This window comes from Alligator mississippiensis, chromosome 12 (genome assembly GCF_030867095.1).
Source record: "Alligator mississippiensis isolate rAllMis1 chromosome 12, rAllMis1, whole genome shotgun sequence".
NCBI lineage: Eukaryota > Metazoa > Chordata > Crocodylia > Alligatoridae > Alligator > Alligator mississippiensis.
The window spans coordinates 3,408,961-3,431,140 of NC_081835.1; the positions used below are offsets into that span (position 1 = coordinate 3,408,961).

Sequence of the window (22,180 nt, forward strand, 5' to 3'; positions counted from 1 at the left end):
TTATAAAATATGTTTTGGTTTTTTAACATGTTTTTCCATATGGAAAGTAGAGGTTGAAGCATCATTTTCCACTCTGATTCCTTTGACAAAAACAATTCATCTCTATAATTAGCTAGGTGACTGCTGATACTAAAATACTGACCAATTCAGAAGTTGATTGCAATACTTCATATAAAATTTAAAAATAAAAAATAAAAATAAAAAAAAGATCCCCAAATTACCAAAATATATTTGTGTATGATTTAAGGGTGAACAGGCAAGATTTTTACAAGATACACAGGATGTCAGAGGTCTGTTTCCTTGATAAGAGTTGATTATATGAGTGACAGTAGGGAGTGAAAGGAGATGTGCTCCTTGCATTCCTTAAGTTTTTTATTCCGCTTTGTATGTCAGTGATGCCATCAACCCTTACAAAAGAGATACTTTATAAATTCAAGATACACTTTGTAATTCAGTAATGGAGGAACTGATTTCACTGCTTGCTTAAATGTTTTTTTTCCCCCAAAATATAGTGATTACATTATTTGATACTAATTTGGAATATATATTTAAAAAAAACCTTTATTGCTTATCATAGAAAGTGTATAGCTTGAACAAATGAATGAAGTCATCCACTCAACATCTTTGCCAGTGCAGGATTCTTCCGTGGTATATTTATAGTTACTGATGGGACATTTAAAAAATAAATAAATTAAAAAAGGCGGCAGCCTAATTTCACCTAAACTTTTCTTTCTGCCAATCCTGGTGATCTATAGCAGCTCCTCATAAAAGCTTCATATTTAGGAATTTAAATGAGTGGACTGATTTTCAAAAGTGCTGAAAATATATAAAGCTGCAAATGTTCAGAGCTGTCCACAAGAGTAGGTTGCAATTTTGTAATTCTGTCAGAGATGCAATAGGGTTGTTTCATACGACTTGTTATTTTAAAGTAAGTCTGCCATTTGCCTCTTGGGGCCAAACCCACGTACGTGGAAGGAAGTGGGAGGTTTGCCATTGGTCCTGGTGTGAGGAGAAGCAACCTGTGTATAATTTTTTCTCCTCTTATGTTCCATTACTTTTGCAGCAGAGGGGCTGAAGTTAACGCTACAGATGGAACTACTCTTTACTTTTTTCACTTGCTTTCCTGAATTTCTAGAAATGCCATTGAATGAATCTTCATGACTTCTCATCAGCAGTGTTCAATGTTTCATTGAATTTAAATAGTTTCCTTAACATCTAGACCGGCTGACCTATATATCTGTTCCTTATATATTATTTTCCAGTATCCCAAATTAGTACTTCTTTACTTTTCCTTGTTGGAGAAGACTATTAGAAATGTTTAGCGTGAGCTCCCAACCTCACTAAACGTCAGTGGGAGTTCTGATACTAACTTCAGTGAAGTCAGGATTTCACTTCAGTGTCAGCCATTAGTCCGCATTTTATCTTCATTCGCATTTGGTAACAGACCTTCCTTCATCTGAATATTTTTTTCTATGATATAGTTTAAAAAGGCCTATCATATTTACCTTAAATTAAGATTAATACCTTAGTTTTATTTTGTTGTGATGGTAGTCCTTGTCTTTTTCCCTGCAAGCCTTGAAAGATTTTCAGCAAGTGCTTTCTTTTTCTTTCTTCCAGTATTGGTGGCATCAAATAGCTTCTTGCCCTCTACTAGTTTAAATTCTGTGCATCTTTATATAGGATCTGCTGTTGCCACAAGAGGTCTCAAAGAACCACACTGCCACATTTTTGTTAAGCAAAACACCAAGTTGTATAATTGCAATATACAGAGTTGTTGTTCTAGCTGAGATTCATCCTGTCAGGGTTTTTCCCTTCCTAACACTTGCCAGGAGTCCTGAACCCAGGGGGCTTATATCCTTTTTTCTTATGTTACAGATAGTCTGATCTTAAGTCTTTGGTCTTTAGAGACAATGTTTTCATGCTTATGACTAGTGTCAGTAACACCCATCCAAGGAAGAAGACTGTTAATCTATTTGCCAATGCTGTGCCCCCAAACAACCACACCCTGCATCTTAAAACATGTGCACTGTTTATGTACTGTACTGAATTATAGTATTGTCAATTAACTTTGTATCTAATCAGCTGGAAAGTGAAAACAGTCTCATCTGTTTTGGTAATCGTATTTCTCCTCCATGCTTCATCCCACTTTTTCTGTCCTGTTACAGATCATGTAAATCATTTTCTGTCATTTTATGTGGGTGACGTTCCTTTTTTTCCTCCTTTACTTTCATTCCCTTATACTTTGTTTGTTCTGCTACGTTGTTTTCTACCTTGTATCATTCTTTGTCATGTTTCTTCTTTTCCCTCAGTATCTTTCCCACCTCTCTCTTTCCCCTCCTCAGATATTCACCCTTGTTCTCTTTTAGTCAGCTCACTTACCTCCATTCTTGTTCTCCCTCCCAAAAAATATGTGCATCCACCCACAGTCTCACTTCTGGGACACTTCAGTTGAAAAAAACACAGCTCCTAGGCTGTTCTGCTTCCTTTATGAAACCCCTTCCTCAAAGAAGACATTTGAAGGGTCTGAACTGCTCTACTCTTGATCCTTGTTTCCCTTTACTTAAAGGAATATTGGCTTCTAGGGTTGCCCTTTCCATTGAGCCACTCTACTGTCTGCCCTGGTCTGCTTGCTTGTTTGTTTCCAATTGTTTTTTATCTATATATATTACTTTTTCAAGGTGTATTACGTATTCAGAATATTTTTTCCCTCTGACCTATTTAGTACAACTCCAAACTATTTTTATACATTAAGGCAATTGCCCTACAAATGATGAAGGAAAAATAGTAAGTGCCCATGCAAGAATGGTAACTTTCTCATCTTGTCATACGTAAAATTGCATGATCCAGCTGTGAGACAGCAAATTATCTTTCCACCTCCAGCTCCTGTAAAGTCAGTTTCTAATGTGACCGTATTATTCCTGCTTTCTGACTTGACAGTCAGTACTCTTGTCCACTGAACTGATGAATTGATCTTTCTGCTGCTACTCTTCTCCCTCTGCTGGAGTAATGATGAATTCATGACACACTGGAAAAATGTTTCACTAGAGGGAGAACAGTACAGTAAAAGCAAACCTACCATGCAGTATGAGGTTGCTGAGTGGGTGTATACAGCAAATAAAAATTATTGATGAAAGAGGGAAGAAAGTAACAAAGTTAAAAGGTAGAGAGTAGCGAGGAAGTGGACGATCAAAAAAAAAAAGTATTTGCTTAAACTATACATTAAAATGTAGTGTTTGCTCGTCTCCTTTGAGCATAGATACTTTCAAAGCAGTAGCCACATTTGAATAACTGGACCATTTCTTGCCAACATATCAAGCAGAAAAACAGGCAACTATAATATAGGCAATTCAAGGGCTGGAGAATCACTGTAATATTGTCAAAATTGAGATGCTTTATTTCTGGGCAAACTGGTGCATATTCCTCAGAAATGGACGAAAGAACAATCCATTTTTTATGAACTTTGAAATGCAAAAATGGGTTGCATGTTAAAACCCTGACTACGAAAGAGACCAGATAGGTGTTGACCTGAAGGATAGTAGTGGCAACACCCTTAAACTTGGACCTTGAGCTGGCCTCACTCTTAAAATACTCTTGGGGTAAGCCACAGGACTCAGAGGTTGGACAAGGAGCCTTTTTACTTCTAGGTCACCAGTTCAGATTTTGCACAGGCATGTGCTGGCCAAGATCCCTATCTGCTGGCTATCTGCTGGCCTAAATAAAACGAAACATTCTTGTCTTTGTCTGTTTCCTAATGGACAGATGTGCTTGTGGCAAAAAAGTACTATTGCAATTAGCACCAACTGGCTGTCTCAAGAGAGCCCCAAATCACAGAGGCTGAATTATCCTCTCAGCCCTGGAGGAACTACCTATAAGCTCTTTTGCTTCCTGAGCTTTGCCCCCACATGTGCCAAATTCAATGCAATATGAATGGAGCAAAACATCAGTGACTTTGAGGACTAATTGGGCCCCATTTTTCTATCTCCTTCCAGTTTTCTCTTAAGCGACTCATTGCAGCAGCTGTATAAATCAAGCAGTATATCATTTGATGGCAGAGTTCTCAGGCTATCCTGTTTTCTGCCTTCTTCTCTTCAATACCAGCTCCTTTCTCTGCTAATTGCTGCACTATATTGAGAATCTGGTCATCAAATGAAGAGGAGAGGGGAGAACCACTTACTCCCAAAAGTACAGCATTCAAACAGGAGGAGCTTCAGCTGGTTTGAAAGGAGTGGTAAGGAGAAGCATAATAGTAAATAGCACTGTACAAGGTCAAGTATTAGGGGCTGACATTCAGTAGCAGTACTTATGGGTTTTAGTCCACAAAATACTTGTCTGTGTATTTGCAATATCTCCTTGTTCTAAAATCTCATTCTACATTGACAGTTTATGAATGCTGTGCTCTTATAGGGTTAATTTACCAATATATTGATAACAACATCAACAACACCACTGTAGTTTATTATGGCAAATCTACATCTATGAAAAGAAAACAATGTCACTGAACAACAGATTACTTGAACACCTGATTTTAGTGATCTCTGCTTAGTTACAGATAAAATGATCCATTTACCTTAGGGTTTTATGCTGTCAGCTATCGCTGCAGTATCTTAGCATTTTTCTTGTAAAAGAAATAGCAATAGCAATGGATGGAGCCTCTGACACTTTTTCAAGCAAAAAACTTTTGCCTGGATTCACATTTCTGGTTTTGAGGGGTAGGTACTGGTAAAGGTTTAGGAGTAAAAGAAGGTATCATTGTTGTGACAATCATATTTATGATGGAAACATTTTCTGAGGACAGCTACTACACGCAATTAATGGAGCATTGTCTGTAGTTTATTGGGAAGCAAGGTGGTTTGCAATCCAGGATTCTTTGTTGCTGTTACTGCAGGGAAAGCTGCTTTAATAACTGACAAGAATTATACTAAAATAACGGTTGTGACAGAACCCTTCTTTTCCCTCCCCCCTCCCCACCCCCCCAAAAACAAACCAAACCCATCACCTCAACTTCAATAATATAATCCTCTATTTAATATGCCTTGTCCTGTGGGAGGAATCTGCTTTCTGCATGGATGCAGTGTTGGTCCCCTATATACAACATTCAAAGGCCTGGGCTTGAAAGAAAGCACCAGGGTTTTCTCCCACCTGACTTACAGGACCGAAGGAAATTTGCATCCATTCAGGAAAGAACTTGTGATTTATTACCACCCAAATCACTTGCTTTTTCACTTATGTCCCAGCATTTACATGAGAAGTCTGTACATTTTATGGTATATAAAAGTAGAACTATCAGGTAGTTAATTAAATGGTATTGGCCTCCCGACTGAGCATTTGCTGGCAGTTAATGACAAGAGATCCAGTCCTGTAAACATATGCATAAGTGCTTCAGTTGAAGATCTAGAGAAGTTCTGTTGATTTGGGAACTTCTCAGGGTCATAAATTTAAGGGCATATATAAATGTTTGCAGGATTAGGGCATAGCCAAAGGAACTGACAGCCTTCATTAACCCAGCTGGACATGTCTACGCCAAAGGACATGAATGCTTTTATATGGATGTAAAGCTCAGATTGCTTTCTACATTCAAAGCACCTGTCCTTGTTTAGGAGATGAAGACTGGTACGCTGTCAGAAATTCAGCCGACACTCTTTACTAGGCCTGTAAAATTATGATGTTAATTTTGAGTCTGACTTATTCAAACTGAGTTCAGTTCCCTGGTGTCCCTGGCAACCATATCATAAAATCCGGTCCCTGGATAAATTTTAAAATAAATAAATGAATCCTTGATAAATGTATCGAGCTCCATCGTAAAACTAGTTTGGTTGTTTTCCTTCAGTACCCCTATTGGAAGGCTTTTCTGTTGCTATTCTGATGGTTACAAACTTCCTTCTGTTTATGTATGGCAGGGTTATTAGGGACCCTGTCTACTTCGGTGTATTCTTTTTTAAGCAGGAATTGAATAAAACCTGAGAGAGTGAGAAAGAAAATGTTTTCATTTAAAACAAAATGAGTGGCAATAATTGTTTTAAACAAATAAACCCAAACCTACTATGGAAGCACTGAGACGCGAAAGTCAAGATGCCTATAACTAAGAATAGGTAAAGGACTTAATGACTTTTTATTATTGAAACAGGGAGAAATGCAGTCAGTAAAGAGCACAAATCAGATGATTAAAAGTAAAAACAAATAAAAACATTCCTGGAAACACTGAAGCATGTGTGTACCATGGCATTGCCTTTACACAATTACTGCCCTCCTCTTTGACGGGAGTTGCACGCAGGCAGAGTTGCATGTGATTAACCCTCCATGTCTCAAGACTTCCACAAGACTTTTTACAGTCGTTAGAGACAGGTACATTAATAAATCTTCACAGGCTGTCAAATAAAAAAAGACAGCCCCAATCCTGTAGAGCTATGGCCCCCTTCCTGCAAAGATTTGATATATCTATCTATATCTGTATATATCTTTGCAAGTTACATTTATACTTAACTATGCAGAACAGATTACCTAAGAAGGCTGCAGAATCTTTATCACTGGAAGATTCCAGTGCTGGTCTGGAAAGGTTTAAGCAGGGATGATGATCCTGGCTTCGGCAGGAGGTAAAACCTCCTGAAGTCCCTTTCAAAAGTATTTTTCTGTGATTTTATGATTTGAATAATCTCATTGAAATCCATAGGGTGAAGCATTTACAGAACAGTCCTAAACAAGGCGAGAGCCTATGATTTTAAAGTGCCGCGCCACTAATATTTGAGTTCACAGGAGAGGAAAAAGTGAAGTTTTAAAATGCATTTGGATTCAGTTTATCCAAAAAGCGTAATTTTGTTGACAAACTCTTTTGATGATGAACAGTTTTCCATACAAAAAGGTGGTCACTCCCAGTACTACTTGTCTTCTATCTTGGCTGGGCACCAGACAGAGACTTTTGAAACTAACTGTTGAACAGTAGTTACAAAATGAGTGAATTAAAAGGCAAACCCAGGCACTTTGTGAACAGGCTTGGCATTCTGTTTACACACGAGTTGAGAGATGCGGTTAGCTGTGTTAGTCTGAAGGCAGGGTAGATTTGCACCTTACAGATGGACTGAAGTATGTGTGTATATGTATATAGAAAGCTTTCCTGAACTGAAGCTCACTTTGTCAGATGCTGTGAAAGGAGGGCTTATATCCACTGCTTTCTGCATGACCTCTCCCAGCTTCCCATGAAGTGAACTCGGGCTCACCAAAGTGAGCGCACACCATGCACACACACCACACCACAGCAAACGCCCCATGAGACCCCACAGCCCATCACATTTGCACAGACACACCCAGGACACCACATCACACTGAACACCTACGACACCCCAGGCCACACACTGCACTCACACGCACATGACATCCTGCACCCCATCACACCAAACACCTGTGACCACCCTCCCCCCGCCCATGGTACACCACACTAGCATGGACACACACACACACACCCCCAGAGCCGTCCCTAGGGGTGTGCGGGGCCCAGGGCATATCAGCCTGTGGGGCTGGGGACTGGTGAGGGGAAGGAGGGGGGCGTGGAGGCGCTGGTGATGCGCAGCTGGGCCTGTATGGTACTGCCTACAGGGCCTGGGGCGGTCGTCCTGATTTGTCCCACCCCTAGGGGCAGCCCTGCACAGGACACCCCACACCCCATCACCTCAAACACCTGTGAGCCCCCCCCCACGTACACCATGCACACGCATGTACACACAGGCACGATAGCCCACACCCCATCACACCAAACACCTGAGCCCCCCCATGTACACCATGCACACGCATGTACACACACGCACAATAGCCCACACCCCATCACACCGACCACCTGTGAGCCCCCCACACACTTGCAGACATGCACAACACCCCCCACCACAGCGTGCGCGCGCGCACACACACGACACCCTGCACCCCCAAACACCTGTGACCCCCCCCACGTACACCATGCACACGCATGTACACACAGGCACGATAGCCCACACCCCATCACATCAAACACCTGAGCCCCCCTATGTACACCACGCACACGCATGTACACACACACACGATAGCCCACACCCCATCACACCGACCACCTGTGAGCCCCCCACACACTTGCAGACATGCACAACACCCCCCCACCACAGCGTGCGCGCACACACACACACACGACACCCTGCACCCCCAAACACCTGTGACCCCCCCCACGTACACCATGCACACGCATGTACACACAGGCACGATAGCCCACACCCCATCACACCAAACACCTGAGCCCCCCCATGTACACCACGCACACGCATGTACACACACGCACGATAGCCCACACCCCATCACACCGACCACCTGTGAGCCCCCCACACCACACTTGCACAGACATGCACAACACCCCCCACCACAGCGCGCGCGCGCGTACACACACACACACACACACACACACACACACACACACGACACCCTGCACCCCCAAACACCTGTGACCCCCCCCACGTACACCACACTCGCACGGACACACACACCACACGCCATTGCCAAACACCTGTGACTCTCCCCCCACACACTCCCACGAACACACCCCGCACCTCCCCACACCATACGCCACACTCAGACACACGCATGACAGCCCACATGACATCACATCAAACACCCCACGGGCCCGACACGCGCACGACGCGACAGCCCGGGCCGTGTCAGGCGGGGGCAGTGCCCCCGTGGAAGCGAAGCCCGGGGCGGGGCGGGGCGGGGCGGGAGGGTTTCCTGCGCGCTTCCTCCCCGGAGCCCGGGGCCGGCGCGTTAAGGTGGGGCGGGCGCGCGGAGCCCGGCGGCGCCCCCTTAAGCGGCGCCACCTTAAGCGCCGCCGCCTTGTCTCGTTACATTGTAGCAGCGGAAAGAATGTCGGCGCGGGCCGCGGGTGACGTCACAGGGGAGCAGCGCAGCGCGGCGGCGCCCGGCCAGCGGCAGCGGCAGCGGCAGCGGCGGCCCCGGCGCGGCGGCGGCGGCGGCGATCGCGGCCCCGGCCCTGGCCCGGCCGCCCCCGCAGCGGCAATGGCGACCGTCGGGGAGCGCAGGTCCCTGCCCAGCCCCGAGGCGATGCTGGGGCAGCCCTGGAGCCACTGGGTGGACGCTGCGAAACTTCACGGGAACGACGGTGAGCGCCGCGCCGCGCCCGCGATCCCGGCGGAGGGAGGCGTGTGTGCCGGGGCCCCCAGAGCCGCGGCACCCCTTGCCCTGCGCTCGCGGGGGTGCTGGGGACCGGGCCAGGCCGGGCTCTCTTTACCCCCCCACTTCTCCTCCGGGCTCCTTGGAGGGTGTCAGAGTCACGGGGTGCCGTCTCCTCCCTTCCCCGTCTGTAATCCGGCTCACAAGTCCCAGGGACAGGTACCTCCTCTCCAGATTTTGGCTTCTTGGAGTTGGGGGCACTCCCTGTGAGCCTGGGAGCGGGCATGATCCTTCCTGGGGTGTACTTGGAGGGTCTCCCCGTCTCTCCCACACACCTCCTATCTATATGAGAGCGGATGTAGGAGAAGCGTGCGCGTGTATACCCGTGAGCGTGCAAGCTCTTTGCACTCGCCTCGCTTGCCTGGGGGCGGCGCACCGGTTTTGCACACGTGCTGGTGGGACCTCGTGTAAACTGACTTCTTGCTGTTGGTCCGTTTGTTTAGGAACCGCTGTGGAAGAAAGTTTCAAGGAGTACGGGAAAAACCGAGAAGCGATGCGACTTTGCAGAGAAGGTGAGTGCGAATCTTAAGCACCAACGTGTACAGAAGGGCTTCGCTGCGTGTAGTTGGGTTCTTGGAACGTGTGAAAAAAACGCCGGGTCTTCAAGCACCGGGAGCTTGTAGCCCCCGAATAGCAGATGGAGCTGCAACTAAATAGAAATTTACTCAGAAGCACAGGGGTAAATATTGTAGTATTGTTCAGACCTTTTTTTTTTTTTTTGAGCAGGCCTTAAACCATCTTCATGAGGCCCATATGTTTATGGGAGCGGTGCCCACCATCCTAGGACATCTTCCCTTTCTCAAAGTCTGAGTTGATCTGAGTTGTTTCAGTAGTAGTGCATCGATCTGCCTTTTTCCCTAGTCAAGTCAGTGTTTTGGGGTTATTTTTTAGTGTGCCTAGTAGGAGAAGCCAAATGACAGCTAACACCAAAACTGTGGTAAACCAGCTTTGACATTGGAAGTGGAAATGTTATTTAAAGCTGCAGACAACAGGTGATGAATCTCATTAACTGTCAGTAATTTTGTATTAGGGCAAAAAGCAGCAATTAGTCTGGCTTTGGCATTTGCATGGTTGCCTCCATTCAAAGGCAGAAACATTTTCGAAGGGTTTCCTAATCTTGCTAACTCTGGTTCGTCTCCCTGCCAAGAACATCCTTCCAGAAGTGTGCTGTCTCTCTCTTAAATTTAGTATTGGTTAGGCCTGCTCTGAGTAGTTTATGACATTGTTGAAAAGCCAGAGGTAGAGGTAGCTGGCAGTGGGACTAAAGTCACAGAGATGTAGGACTGGAAGGAAGCTCAGGATCTTCTAGAAAGGATCAAACACGTCTCACCCCATCCCTGGCAGATGTTCATAGCCAAGCTCTGAGTATTAGTGAAACTGGTGAAAGCAACTGTTGCAAATCTCACACCTCAGAGAGGGCAAAAACAGCAGGCTTTACAGAGAACAATTCTGCTAGTCAAACCCGCCGGGATATTTTTATCATCTGAGCAATACGTATAGACTATGCACTTCTTGAAATGTTGCTTTTTAGTTATCCTCCTATACAGGCCTGATATTTGTGTGCAGTACTTTGTTTTTTTTCTGAATGACTAAGTGATTCAAATAGCAATTTTAATTATACCTATTGCAACAAACACGGAACAAGGCTCACATCACGCACATGACGTGTGTGAGGATTCCCTCAGTTAAGTCCAACTTTCACGCCTCTTGCTCCTGACTGGGTTTGTAAAATGCAAAGTTTCCAGATTTTTTGAGGTTACCTTCAGGGCACAGGAGAATCTTCTTTTACTTGGGGTGCAGCCATTTAACTCGTTTTGCCTGAGCTGGCCCTTGAGACTGGGCCTCTTCCCAGTGATTTCAACCACCTGAATAACTTGCCAGCGTAGGGCCTAACTTTGAAGGGAATCATAAAACACTTTCAGAGCTGAAGCCAAAAATAGCTTATTCTGTCAAGATTTCAAAACTTTTCTGTTTCTTTTCAGCCCTTTACCTTGGTAATTAAATTTTAACCCAATATTTCATGGGGTTATAACATATTACCTGGTGTAAAAAGAGCTCCGTTGACAAAACAAAACAAGTGCCACTTATGGATGAATGTCAGTGAAAGTGAGAGACAACAAGAAGTGTCTGTGTTTTGATCTGAAAAGCAGACCTAGAGAATCTTACAACTAAAAATTTTCCCTGGCTAAGGGGTTATGTACCATCAAGTTTTAGCATTTCTATAAGCAGTTGGGCTTTTACAAACATACTGCTGAAGAATGTAGGTGTGACAAATATATAAATTCTGTCCAATCTATTGCACGTCTGACTCTCTGTTACCGTAGTATTGTCATATCTTGCAATCATGTTTGTAAGTTTCTCCTCGTGATGCCTTACGTGGTGGGGCAGATATTTTACCCATTTTACAGATAAGCTACAGAGGCACAGTGTGCCATGTTGGTAAAAGGACTCAAGGAAAATTCAGGCAAATTTAACCTTGTCTTGAAGTCGTTTTAACTTGCGTAAAAGATTTTGGGACCAGAGAGCGAGCAAGTCTGCCAGGACTTTCAGCCTAGTGACCAGGAGCTCACCTTGCAGTACAGAGGCCAGTAATGGTGCAGATCTCTCCAATCTGGGCAAGCACCCTGATCAGTAGGCCACCCTGTCATGTTAACACTGTTGTGCGCTCTGTTGCACAATGAATTTCTGCAAAATGGAATGACTTTGATAGGGAGATTGAGAGCCATCCCCACCGCTGAATGGCCTGTAGTCTCATAGTTATGGTGTGCTCCTGGGGGTGTGTGCTGTTCTCACACATCATGGGTGAGAGATCTAACCACTAGACTCATACAAGTGTGGAGAGGCAGGCACCACTTCCTCCTCCTTTGGCTGCATGTTCAGAGAGAAGTGTCCGTGGTTGGTTTCTGACAGAGAGGGTTTTGCACCTAGCTCGAGGACAGAACTCTGGGCTGTGTATCCCACACAGAGTTAGGAGTCTAAATCCCACTCTATCGAGGGCATTTTTTAAAGGCCAGCATGAGTGGCTCCCTGCTTGTTTTAACTTTTCTTATTCTGCTGTACTTTGATGTCTCCATGCATGGTGTAGGGGGACGTAGATGCCAGACTGCAGGCATCTGTGAGATGGGTATCAGCATCCTCAGCAAAGCCAAGCCAGGTTTCTTTGTGATCTGGTCCCAAGGCCCTGTGGAGGCCTGTGACCCAAATGGAAATGGCCTCTCAGTTCCAGTCTAGTACTTCCACAACTGCATGGTCCTCTCTCTATTTGCTCCATGCTGCTGTTTCTTTCCTGATTCAAAACCATGTGCTTCTTCCCTCTTCTGACCCATTCCTGCTTGAGTCTTCAAGGACTTTTGCCAGAGAGAATCTCTGTGGACTGCAATCTGTCTGAAGCTTTTTAAGATCAGTATAAATCCAGGCTGAGCACTAAAGCACCTTATGGACTACTGCAGCTCGTGTGGAGCCTGGGTCTAAGATTTCAGACTGACTTTTAGGTTGGGAAGGCTCTGGCAGCTGGGAGTGAGAACTGAATGCCAGTCAGTGCATGGAATTAGTTATTGTAAAGTATTGTATGCCTGTGTTGTCTTGCAATGAACTTTTTCATTGCGTACAATGTTATACACATAAGATTGTCCTGGAAAGTATTCTGTACAACTATGTTTATTGCAGAGTTTATATGACAGATCCTCCTCCCGTTCATATACCCGTCATCTTATTGCTTAGTAGTCATGAATCGACCAGGGATTCAGTTCCTTCGCAACTTGGCTCCTTGCTATGATGAAGGAACTACAGCATGTTGCACTGTATCCATTAGACATGATCCAGAAACAATACGGCAGAAAGCTTTTCATCCACCTTCTTGCTAGGAACTTGAGCCTTTGCTGTAGCATAACTTTCATATTCACCTGTCTGATACAGGTCAGGTGTTCATTTAAATACAGACCACATAATCACATATAGCAAGCCTGTTTACACTTACTGTACAAGTCTCAGGGCATCTCATTCATCAGACACCTGGTATATTATTCACTTACCACGCATGAGGAGATTGACATGTCTGTAGCATGCATTTCATTTTCAGCTAAAGTAAAATGTTCATAAAAATGCTGGTCATAATCAAGGCTTGAAAAATAGACTCACTTGAAGCAAACAGGAAGCTTTCCCAGGAGAATTCCATCAATTTCTGGAGAATCTACACTTTTGTTTTAAATAACCTTCAAAATGAAACCAAGTTTACTGGCAGACTGCTTGAGATATGCTGCTCTGAACTTTGACAAGCTGCAGCAGAGTGAAAACTGTTGCTCTTCAGAATCCCTTAAACAGCAGTAAAACTGACAAGAATTAGGTTAATTTAATTCTGCAGCTGTTTAGGGAAGCTATAAGCAGCAACAGTGACTGTTCTTGAAGCTAGTCACAGGCTTTATGAACTTCAAACTTAAAAAAGACCTCATAGTAACCCCACTGTTTGTACCACCTATTCCTTAAATTGTCTTAAATACAAAAAAATAAAGAAATAAAGTGCCACTAGTGTTAGTCTCTGCACATATTACAGTTGAATAACCAGTTGTGGTAATTTTAGAACTATCTCTTTGCTGATGTCATTTTAGAAAAAAGTTTGAAGTACTGTGATATTTGTAATTTAACTTTGCTGCTTACAAATTAAGAAGTTATGTAGCGAAGGAATAAAAATATCTGCCGTTAGCAAAACTATAGCGCACTCATCAATTTATGAAATCCTGAAGTGGCTGGGGGAAAAGCTGCATTTGGTTATTGTATCAGATTGTGTCTTGCTTAACCTTGAAAACTACAATGACAGAAATAGTGAGGTTTGACATCCCAAGATTAACAACAGAGCAGTCGATGGGGATTGGAGTTTTGTTCATGCAGATAAAAAAATGTTTATGTTCTTAGTGACACCTACTTAACTCCAATATCCGATGACTACCCCAGGTATCTTTACTAAATTTGGAACCCACCATACGCATCTGAGACCCTTTGTACCCCCCAAGAAGTCCAGGAGAAGAAATGGAGATGACTGGGTTTGAGGCACTTTGTATTTCTAAGCAGAAAAAAACCCATTAAAATATTGGCATTCTGTAAACATCGTATGGAAAGGATCGAGCTGTAGTTGCTGGCTTTTTCAAAGACTTGATTGTTGCAGGTCATTTGCAGATGTCCGGTATAAAGGGTATGGATACGGCGGAAATTTTGCGTTGAACGTGTTCAGTTCTGTCATGAAGAATTTTTGGACTCTTAAGCCAGGGCTGAAAAATGAGTTTGCCTTTTTTTTTATATCATTCACAAAATCTTTTGTAGGCTTTGTTTTTTAGTTGATTGTACTTGCCTAATTAGAGTCCCTGCACTTGTGAGGGAATCTCTGATGACTTTGTGGATAAAACTGAACTACTTCAAGTTGAGGTATTTGTTTGGTGCCTGTAGAGTGAGATCTAGAGAGAACAAATGCTAGGTCTTCTTTGGTTGAGTTTGGACCAGGAATGCATATAGATGCTTTATAAGCATGTAGAGTACGTCTTGTTAGACTATCTACCGGATCCATGTTTTTTTAGTTTAGCATTGACCAGTGGAAAAGTTCTAAGTCTTTACTGCTTGAAAGTCCTCCTTTTTGCAGGGAGATTGTGTCTTTCTTCCTTTGGCTTCATCTTCATTAGAAAAAGAAATAACTTTAGAATGCAACCTTGAGGAGTTTTGTTACTTAAAGTGGCTTTGCAGAGAGTGTAGACAAGTACAGCTTGCATATCTTACCATGTCAACTAGCAGTGATTAAGCCTCATTGAAATCATAGGTTTAATCACGACCGTCTGACGTGATGTTAAATACAGCTTGTACCTTTCTACACTCACCACAAAGGTATGTTAGTTAACATGACTCTGCAGGGTTGTTGTCTCGGAGTACCTTTCTACACTCACCACAAAGGTATGTTAGTTAACATGACGCTGCAGGGTTGTTGTCTCAGAGTACCTAGCTGTTAAGACAAGCTGCCAGAGAAGTTTGTGTGGCACTTGCACGAGAAGTCAACATAACTCTCACAATATTGTTTATTATTGTCCAAAATAACCTAAATTTGTTGACTCAGGCAAGCTGGATGGTCTTAATTTCCCTTAAAGACTCTTTTTCCCTAAAAATCTAACCAGAGCTTTTTGCTTATTTGAGGGTTGAATTATTAGAATTGCATTTTAAAGCTTTTTAGTTTCAAGTCAGAAGGACCTGTTGGGTCCTTTAGTCTAACTGCTTACATACCACAGGTCATTAAGTTTTATATGGCTATCCTATATTAAGCCCAACAGACTTTAGTCCAGCTAAAGTACTTCATTTCCCAGGAGATGCAGCTGAGAGTCACATGGAGGGAACTGGAAAGCTCAAGGTGCCCCTGATGTGTCAGTGATGACACGGGGCCCTGGCAGTGGCAGGGAGTGGATTAAGAAAGCTGTGCTCAGATGACCCCAACTGGCAAACCATAACCTAGGTCAGCGTTTCCCAACCAGTGTGCCACAGCATAAAAGTGTGCCATCAGAAATGAACAGGTGCTGCGGAATTTTGCCATGGCAATGAGCTACAATAGGTATGAGGATGGAGAATGCCTTAACAGGTGTGCCACAGAAAATTTTTATTAATGTAAGTGTGCCTTGGGCTGGAAAAGGTTGGGAAACACTGACCTAGGTTATAGAGGGGCAAAACACAACTTAAGTTCCTTGCCAGTCTGAGTTGGGGAAGATTCTCCTGTCCCAAATCTTGTGATCAGAATGACCCTGAGCACGTGAGAAAGATGCATGAGCCAAGCATCTTGGAACAAAGATTCACTATATCGTCTTAGACCACTGGTCCACTCTGAGGCTGTAACTGTGACCAAATTCTGATGCTTTCAAGGTGGGGAGAATACATCCCTATGTCCCAGCATGGGAACTTCCTTCCTGACCCTTGTAGGCAAATGACTGAGGCTCTGAAGCATAAGATTTGATAAGTCATTGTCTTACTCCAGAGATCCCAGTGTCATGAGACTGTTAAAGGCAATACAGGCAATCCTCTTATTCTTAAGGCCCATGAAGAGAGGGGCTGTATCCTAGATTCAGATATTCCAGGCCTAGAGGTACCACCATCCATCCATTCCCTTCACATGAACCAAGCAATACCATTTCTCTAAGAAGCTACATTATTTCATCTCATTTTTAAAACTACAAGCAACTGCAAATTCACTGCCTCCTCTAGTAAGCTGTTCCAATTACTGTCACAACCAGGAGATTGCATCTTTATTCAGCATTGAATTTATCTAACTCCAGCCTTTGGAGCTGCTGAGTTGAGTTGATTTTTGTTTTGTTAAATCATGTCAGAGGTGCAGAAAAGGACCTGTATGGCACTCTTGTTTACACACATTTTATGTGTGTGTTTTTAATAAATATGTGAAGTGGCAAAAAGGGCACAGCGCTTTCAAATACATTTTTGGGAAGTTACTTTTTTATCAGGAAAAACTGCCTTCATAGTTGATATTACATTTACTAAATAGTTAATATTCACAGAAAGGCTCTTGAGGAACAGTGAATCTTTTGGATATAGTAAAACAGGTACACATGGCTTGTAAAGGTGAGTTGTGATGTTTAAAAAGTGTACTGTGTCAGGAAACAGTTTTTAAACGACTTGGTATTTAACGAAGATGCTACTCTTGAGGTTTGGAGATATCTAATATTCTCTGCCTCCCTGTTTTTTGCTTGAATCCAAGTTTTAATTGACACCAAATTATCTCGTCATAAATAAATCATTGTGATATCAGACTATAAGATTGGGCTGTGGTGTCTCTCTGCTTGGAAAATATTTAGCAGGTTTTGAGCACTATGCATAATCTGAGCTTGATTTTTGCAAGGGTCTGAGTGCCACCATACTCGGCACCTCAAATCCTGTATCAGTAAGTGAGGAATACGGAGCAGAAACTAACACTCTTGGATATTCTTTCACATCCATACGTGGTCACCAAAAAGTCACCATTGGTGAACAGGTCCCACAAAGTGGTGTCTGTGAGCACCTTTTCCCCTCGGAGTATTGGTGATGTCTTGGAAATACGTGGCAAATGTTCCCTTTTCAGTGGTTTCTGTTGTGCTCTTAAGCAACAATAAAAATTAATGGAGAAGAAAACAATGCAGAAAATATTACATTGAAATACAGTTCTTCCTGCAGCAGTTGATAACAGCGTCGAACATCTAAGCAGCACTGAAAAGTCGCAATGAAAAATCAGTTTACATAAAATAAAAAGGGGTAAGCAGCTGAAGATTTACCGTCTTGAAAAACGGATGGTTCTGAAATCTGTTTCTTTCCTTGTAATCCATCTAGGAAAGAGAGTGCATGTGGCCATTTTCCTCTCCCTTCTCTGTATGCACCTACCTTTGTCCAAAAATAATGGCCTGCTGCTGGCTGGGGGTCCAGTGTGATCTTTTATCATTTATTATGCAGCCAAGCACTGAACGCATCTGTTCAAATGTCAAGCCATAAATGTTGAAATGCAGGGTCCTCAGTACATCATCCAAGCCAAAGTGGATCAGTGCTTTCATTCTGGAGTACTTGTCACAACTTAAGTTAGTATAATAAAGACAAGGAAGTTGTCCAGACAAGTTAGTATAATTGGAACAAAGGAGAAATAAAGGGATAGCAGTGGTAGGTGAAGAGTGGGAGGATTGAGGACAGCAGATGTTATCACTGAAGGAGAGTGTACAGCAGCCAAAGAATTGTAGCTTAGTACTTAATATGTTGGGACTGCAGATGCACAGTCCTTAAATCATGGAACCACTTGTTTCATAATCCCTCTAATTTTTTTTAAATGACCCAAACATTTAGCTTAAAATGATATATTTTTTCCCCCTTTTTAATGAAAATAAACAAAGCTGCCTAGATATATAGACACAACTCCCTTTCTGCTCTTTCCCCAAGTTTTTATATTGGGGTGGAGGACAGAACAAGGGACTCATGAAAATGAATCTGAATACATCAGGATTTTGCCAGCATATACTGAAACTTAATAAAACAAATTCAAATGTTAGCGCAGAGCAGTAGAAATAAACGTAAAAGTTTGCTTGGGGGAGGAGCAGAGCAGCAAAGTTTTATTGCTCCTCTACTGGAAAATCTTTGAAAAGTCTGAATGTCAGGTGAATTTTTGTGCATATGTTCCAAAAAAAACCCCTGTAAATGATTTCAATATATTGTGCATTAGGATTGAATGGTTTAATTGATTGGCCATGAAGATTCTAGGTTACTGGCTCAAATAGATCGGAAATATTCAAAAATCATTTCTGTTTGAATTCTGTTTTTCAGTCTGTGAGCGTAATGAGCTGTTAGTCTTTGTATGGTTCCTGATAAGAAAGAGAACATATTTATAAAATATGTTGTACCCCATTTATAACCTTAATGATAACTTCAGCAGAGGTCAGGTTAGATCCATAGATAATGAACCTCCCTCTCGCCTTTGATTATAATCCCTCCAAAGCAAACCTGAGACACACAGTATTGTGCAGAGAAACATGGGCTGATGTGTTTGCTTTGCTGTTTCTGTGGCAGAGAACTTTTTAAGCACCATCTTTCAGTGGCTAAGCTTGTATTATATGTGTTTTTAATGGCATTGCAAACAAAGCCCATGTGTACAAAATATTTGCAATTCTAAAATAGAGTATTTGTGCTGCTTTGATTTTGTAGGCTCCATGCTGAGTATTTAATTGCTTAAATTCAGAGTTTAAGTAGTTGTGTGTAGTAGGTAAGAGGATTGTTGACCGATTTCTGCAGTGCTCTGGTACAGCAGGCTAAAAATTCTGTGAATCTTTTATTAAAATAAAAAATAGAACTTTTTGAGAGGTTATCCACAAAAATTGAGTAATGTCATTTGTACAATAGACTCTGTGTTTGCTTTTTTTAAATGCCAAAAGTTGTTTTGTTGTTCAGTCTGGCACACCTTTTTGCTTTGGCAAAGCGAAAGCTACCAGTGGAAGTTGTAAGTAGAGAAGCTGGAGTACTGGCAGCTGAGTTTAGGGCCACTGAAGTTGGTGGGGATTTTGCTGTTGACTGCAGCAAGCATACAGTATCAACCATAGGTAGGTTGACGTGAAAAGTGGTCTGAGATTGTGGAACAAGCACGTTACCTAGAACTTTCTTACCAAATTATCCTAAGTGAAATAACCAACAAAATCAAAATGTTAATTGTCATCTGTAGGTATCACAGCCATATCTCTTCTGAGATCATATTATTCCAGTTTACATCTTGGAGTTATTTTTGCAGGCCCAGGTATGGAAACGGAACCACTATCAGATTGCACTCCTTGTAGTTTACAGGTATTTTCACAAATATTTTGATGGATACTTTCAAAAAACATAACAGAAATGCAGTTAGTAACAGTTGGGGCCCATTCTTTGAGGATACGTCTACGCAGCACTGAGCAGTACCATGCAGAGTTACAGGGACTAGTTTTGAATGTGCTGGTTTGTGCGCCTCTGCGTGCTGCTACAGCGCACTGTGTAGATGCATCCCAAGTCATTCTGCTTATTGGGAGGAAGTTAAGGGTAAGCTTTGTGTTCACTTTTCACAGCAGGGCTTATAAATGAACCTACAAGTACAGGGATTTAAAAAAATGTAGTTGAAATATTTAAAACTAGATCAAATGTTCCTATTTTCCCCTTAACACGTGTTTATTTTAGTTTGGCAGAAGACTCTGGGTCAGTGGTTCTCAGTCTTTTTGGACTCAAGATACCTGTCATTGGACTTGAGGCACGACTCCATAACTTCTGTGAATTGAGTGGCACTCAGTTTCAAACACTAATTTCTATGTTATAGTTCCTGCCTCCTTGCAGGGAGGCTGTGTAGTGGGGGTGGGAATCATCCTGGCAGGGGCAAGTACCTGTGCTTATCTGCTTAATTTATTTCCTTACACCTTACAGCATCCTTCAGAGGATCTGGCATCAGCCCAGGATGCCTTGGCACCCTGATGGAGAATCACTGCTCTAAGTATTCCAAGGAAGTGAACTGGCTGTTTTAGATGATAGTGTTGAAGTGATGTTGTCAAGAATCCATTGTATTTGAAAGTTTGCCTAAGTCTATCTCAACCATGCCATTGCTTCAGTTAAAAGATATCACCCACAACAATTTCTTACCTCTGTATATTTTAGATGAACTTTTAAATAGGGCAAAAATGAGACACACATTTCAGAGTGTGACACGCATTGGGCCAACATGTGACAGTCTAGTGAAATGCTTCTAAAAGCAGTTTTGAGAATAGTGATTTTTGTTTAGCTTATTCCAGAAAACCTTAATCTTCTCCATTTCCTCCATGCAGTTTCACTAAAATAATTCTGAAATATGCGGGGAAGGGCTGATTTGTTTCTTTGCAGCTGGGAAGTAGCAATGTAGGTCTGACTTGGTTGGGGCCTGCAGGTACTGTTATGACAGAAATAGGAAAGTATGTTAAAAGAGTCCACATATAGACTGGAATTTTCAGCTACTGTAGGATTCTTTCAGCTGTATTTTTTTTCCTTCGCAAGCCTAGAATCTACATTTGAGAATAAATGTGTTACTTCATTAAGGTAGACTGAAGGCAGCCTCTTCTGACAGGTACTGAATGGAAGCATTTGGGAGGAGGGGAGGATTAAATTAATTTCCTGACTGGATGCTTTTATCTCATAAGAGCAGTCTCAAAGAGTAGTTCAGACAAATGCCCTTCTAATTTTTGTTTCACTTTAGTGTAAATGAGTGAGAGTTAACCAGAGCAATCATCTATAAATCACCCACACTAATTGGCTTCTACTCCATATTGCATTCAGTATTTTGGAGATTATGGACCTAATTTGATACACGGAGATCTTCAATTGAAGCTGTTGCAATCCAGATTTGTATACCTGGCTGTAAAATTTGAACTAAATATTTTGTTTCCTGTAGCAAGATGACTGAATTGCTACAGTTTAAATAATTGCTTTATGGAACTCTAGTAATTCACTTTAAAATGAATTCTGTTTGAGATGTTGATTAGAGTAAATATTGCCTTATGTGTCATTTGAATAAAGGACCGTTAAAATATGTTTTTGTTTCTCTTGCCAAAATGGATTTAAGAGAATACATTTCTTTCAAACAACACGCTAGGTCCCTTGGCTATCTAGTCTGTTATGACTCAAATTGGGGTCTGTGCTGAAGGACAGGGAGAAACCCAAAAATGTACAGGGACAATTTTGTAGTATTGCATGTAGCAATTTCTTTATGTCCCCCCTTGGGAAATTAATTTATGTCCTGGAGGATGAGGGCTGGTGCCCACTTGTAAATATTATCTGCAGCTGCCTTTTCTGATTTGAATCTAATAATCTTGAAAAGGGCAGCAATGATAGCCTTGGAGCACAAGTTGCTATATTTATCTGTTGAATAGGTACAGTGCAGAACAGAAGAGTGTAAGCTTTCCCACTGTACATTGGCAACACGTCTCACTTGTGGCTTGTAGATCACCTCTAGGGATAAAAGGGAAGCTCCCTCCATAACAATTTAATACTCTACCTCCCTGCTGATACCATCAACAAGTGTGCTGCAGATGACTTTTGTGATGTAGATGCCTGCCCACTGGGAAATGGACTAGGAGTACTTGGCACTCCTCAGATTAAAATGTGGAGACTTGATAGTGGGTTACATAACTGAGCTTTATTAATCTATGTAAAATCTCTCTGAGATTGCTCCTGCACTCCTAAGGACATTGCCGATGGGAAACGGGCTGCTAGAAAGGGCTGTATCATTTGCCCTTTTGTGTAGCGGCACAGCAGGGTTGATCTGGACCATAGCATTTGGGTTGCCCATATGATTGCTGTGTTTGTAAGGCATGCTTTCTGAAAGCATCTCACCTGAAGTGCTTAGTCCTGTTGCTGGAAGCAAGAGCTTTTGAGTAATTTCCAAATATGAAGCATTGCATTGTGGGACAGAGTTCAGCAGACTGGCTGAACAAGTTCAGCTGCAACGATTTTGGCTTTTTGC

At 42.4% G+C, this 22,180-nt stretch overlaps 1 protein-coding gene across 2 annotated transcripts in view; it reads left to right on the top strand.

The window, feature by feature from the left end:
• Positions 1-22,180, top strand: part of ATXN7 (ataxin 7) — a 105,644-nt gene that overhangs the window by 23,303 nt on the left and 60,161 nt on the right. For both annotated transcript variants that reach the window (XM_059715843.1, XM_059715844.1), the window contains exons 3-4: positions 8,858-9,124; positions 9,639-9,707. In XM_059715843.1, the coding sequence (XP_059571826.1) occupies positions 8,869-9,124; positions 9,639-9,707 (325 nt within the window). In that variant the 5' untranslated portion in view covers positions 8,858-8,868. The remainder of the gene's footprint in view (positions 1-8,857; positions 9,125-9,638; positions 9,708-22,180) is intronic.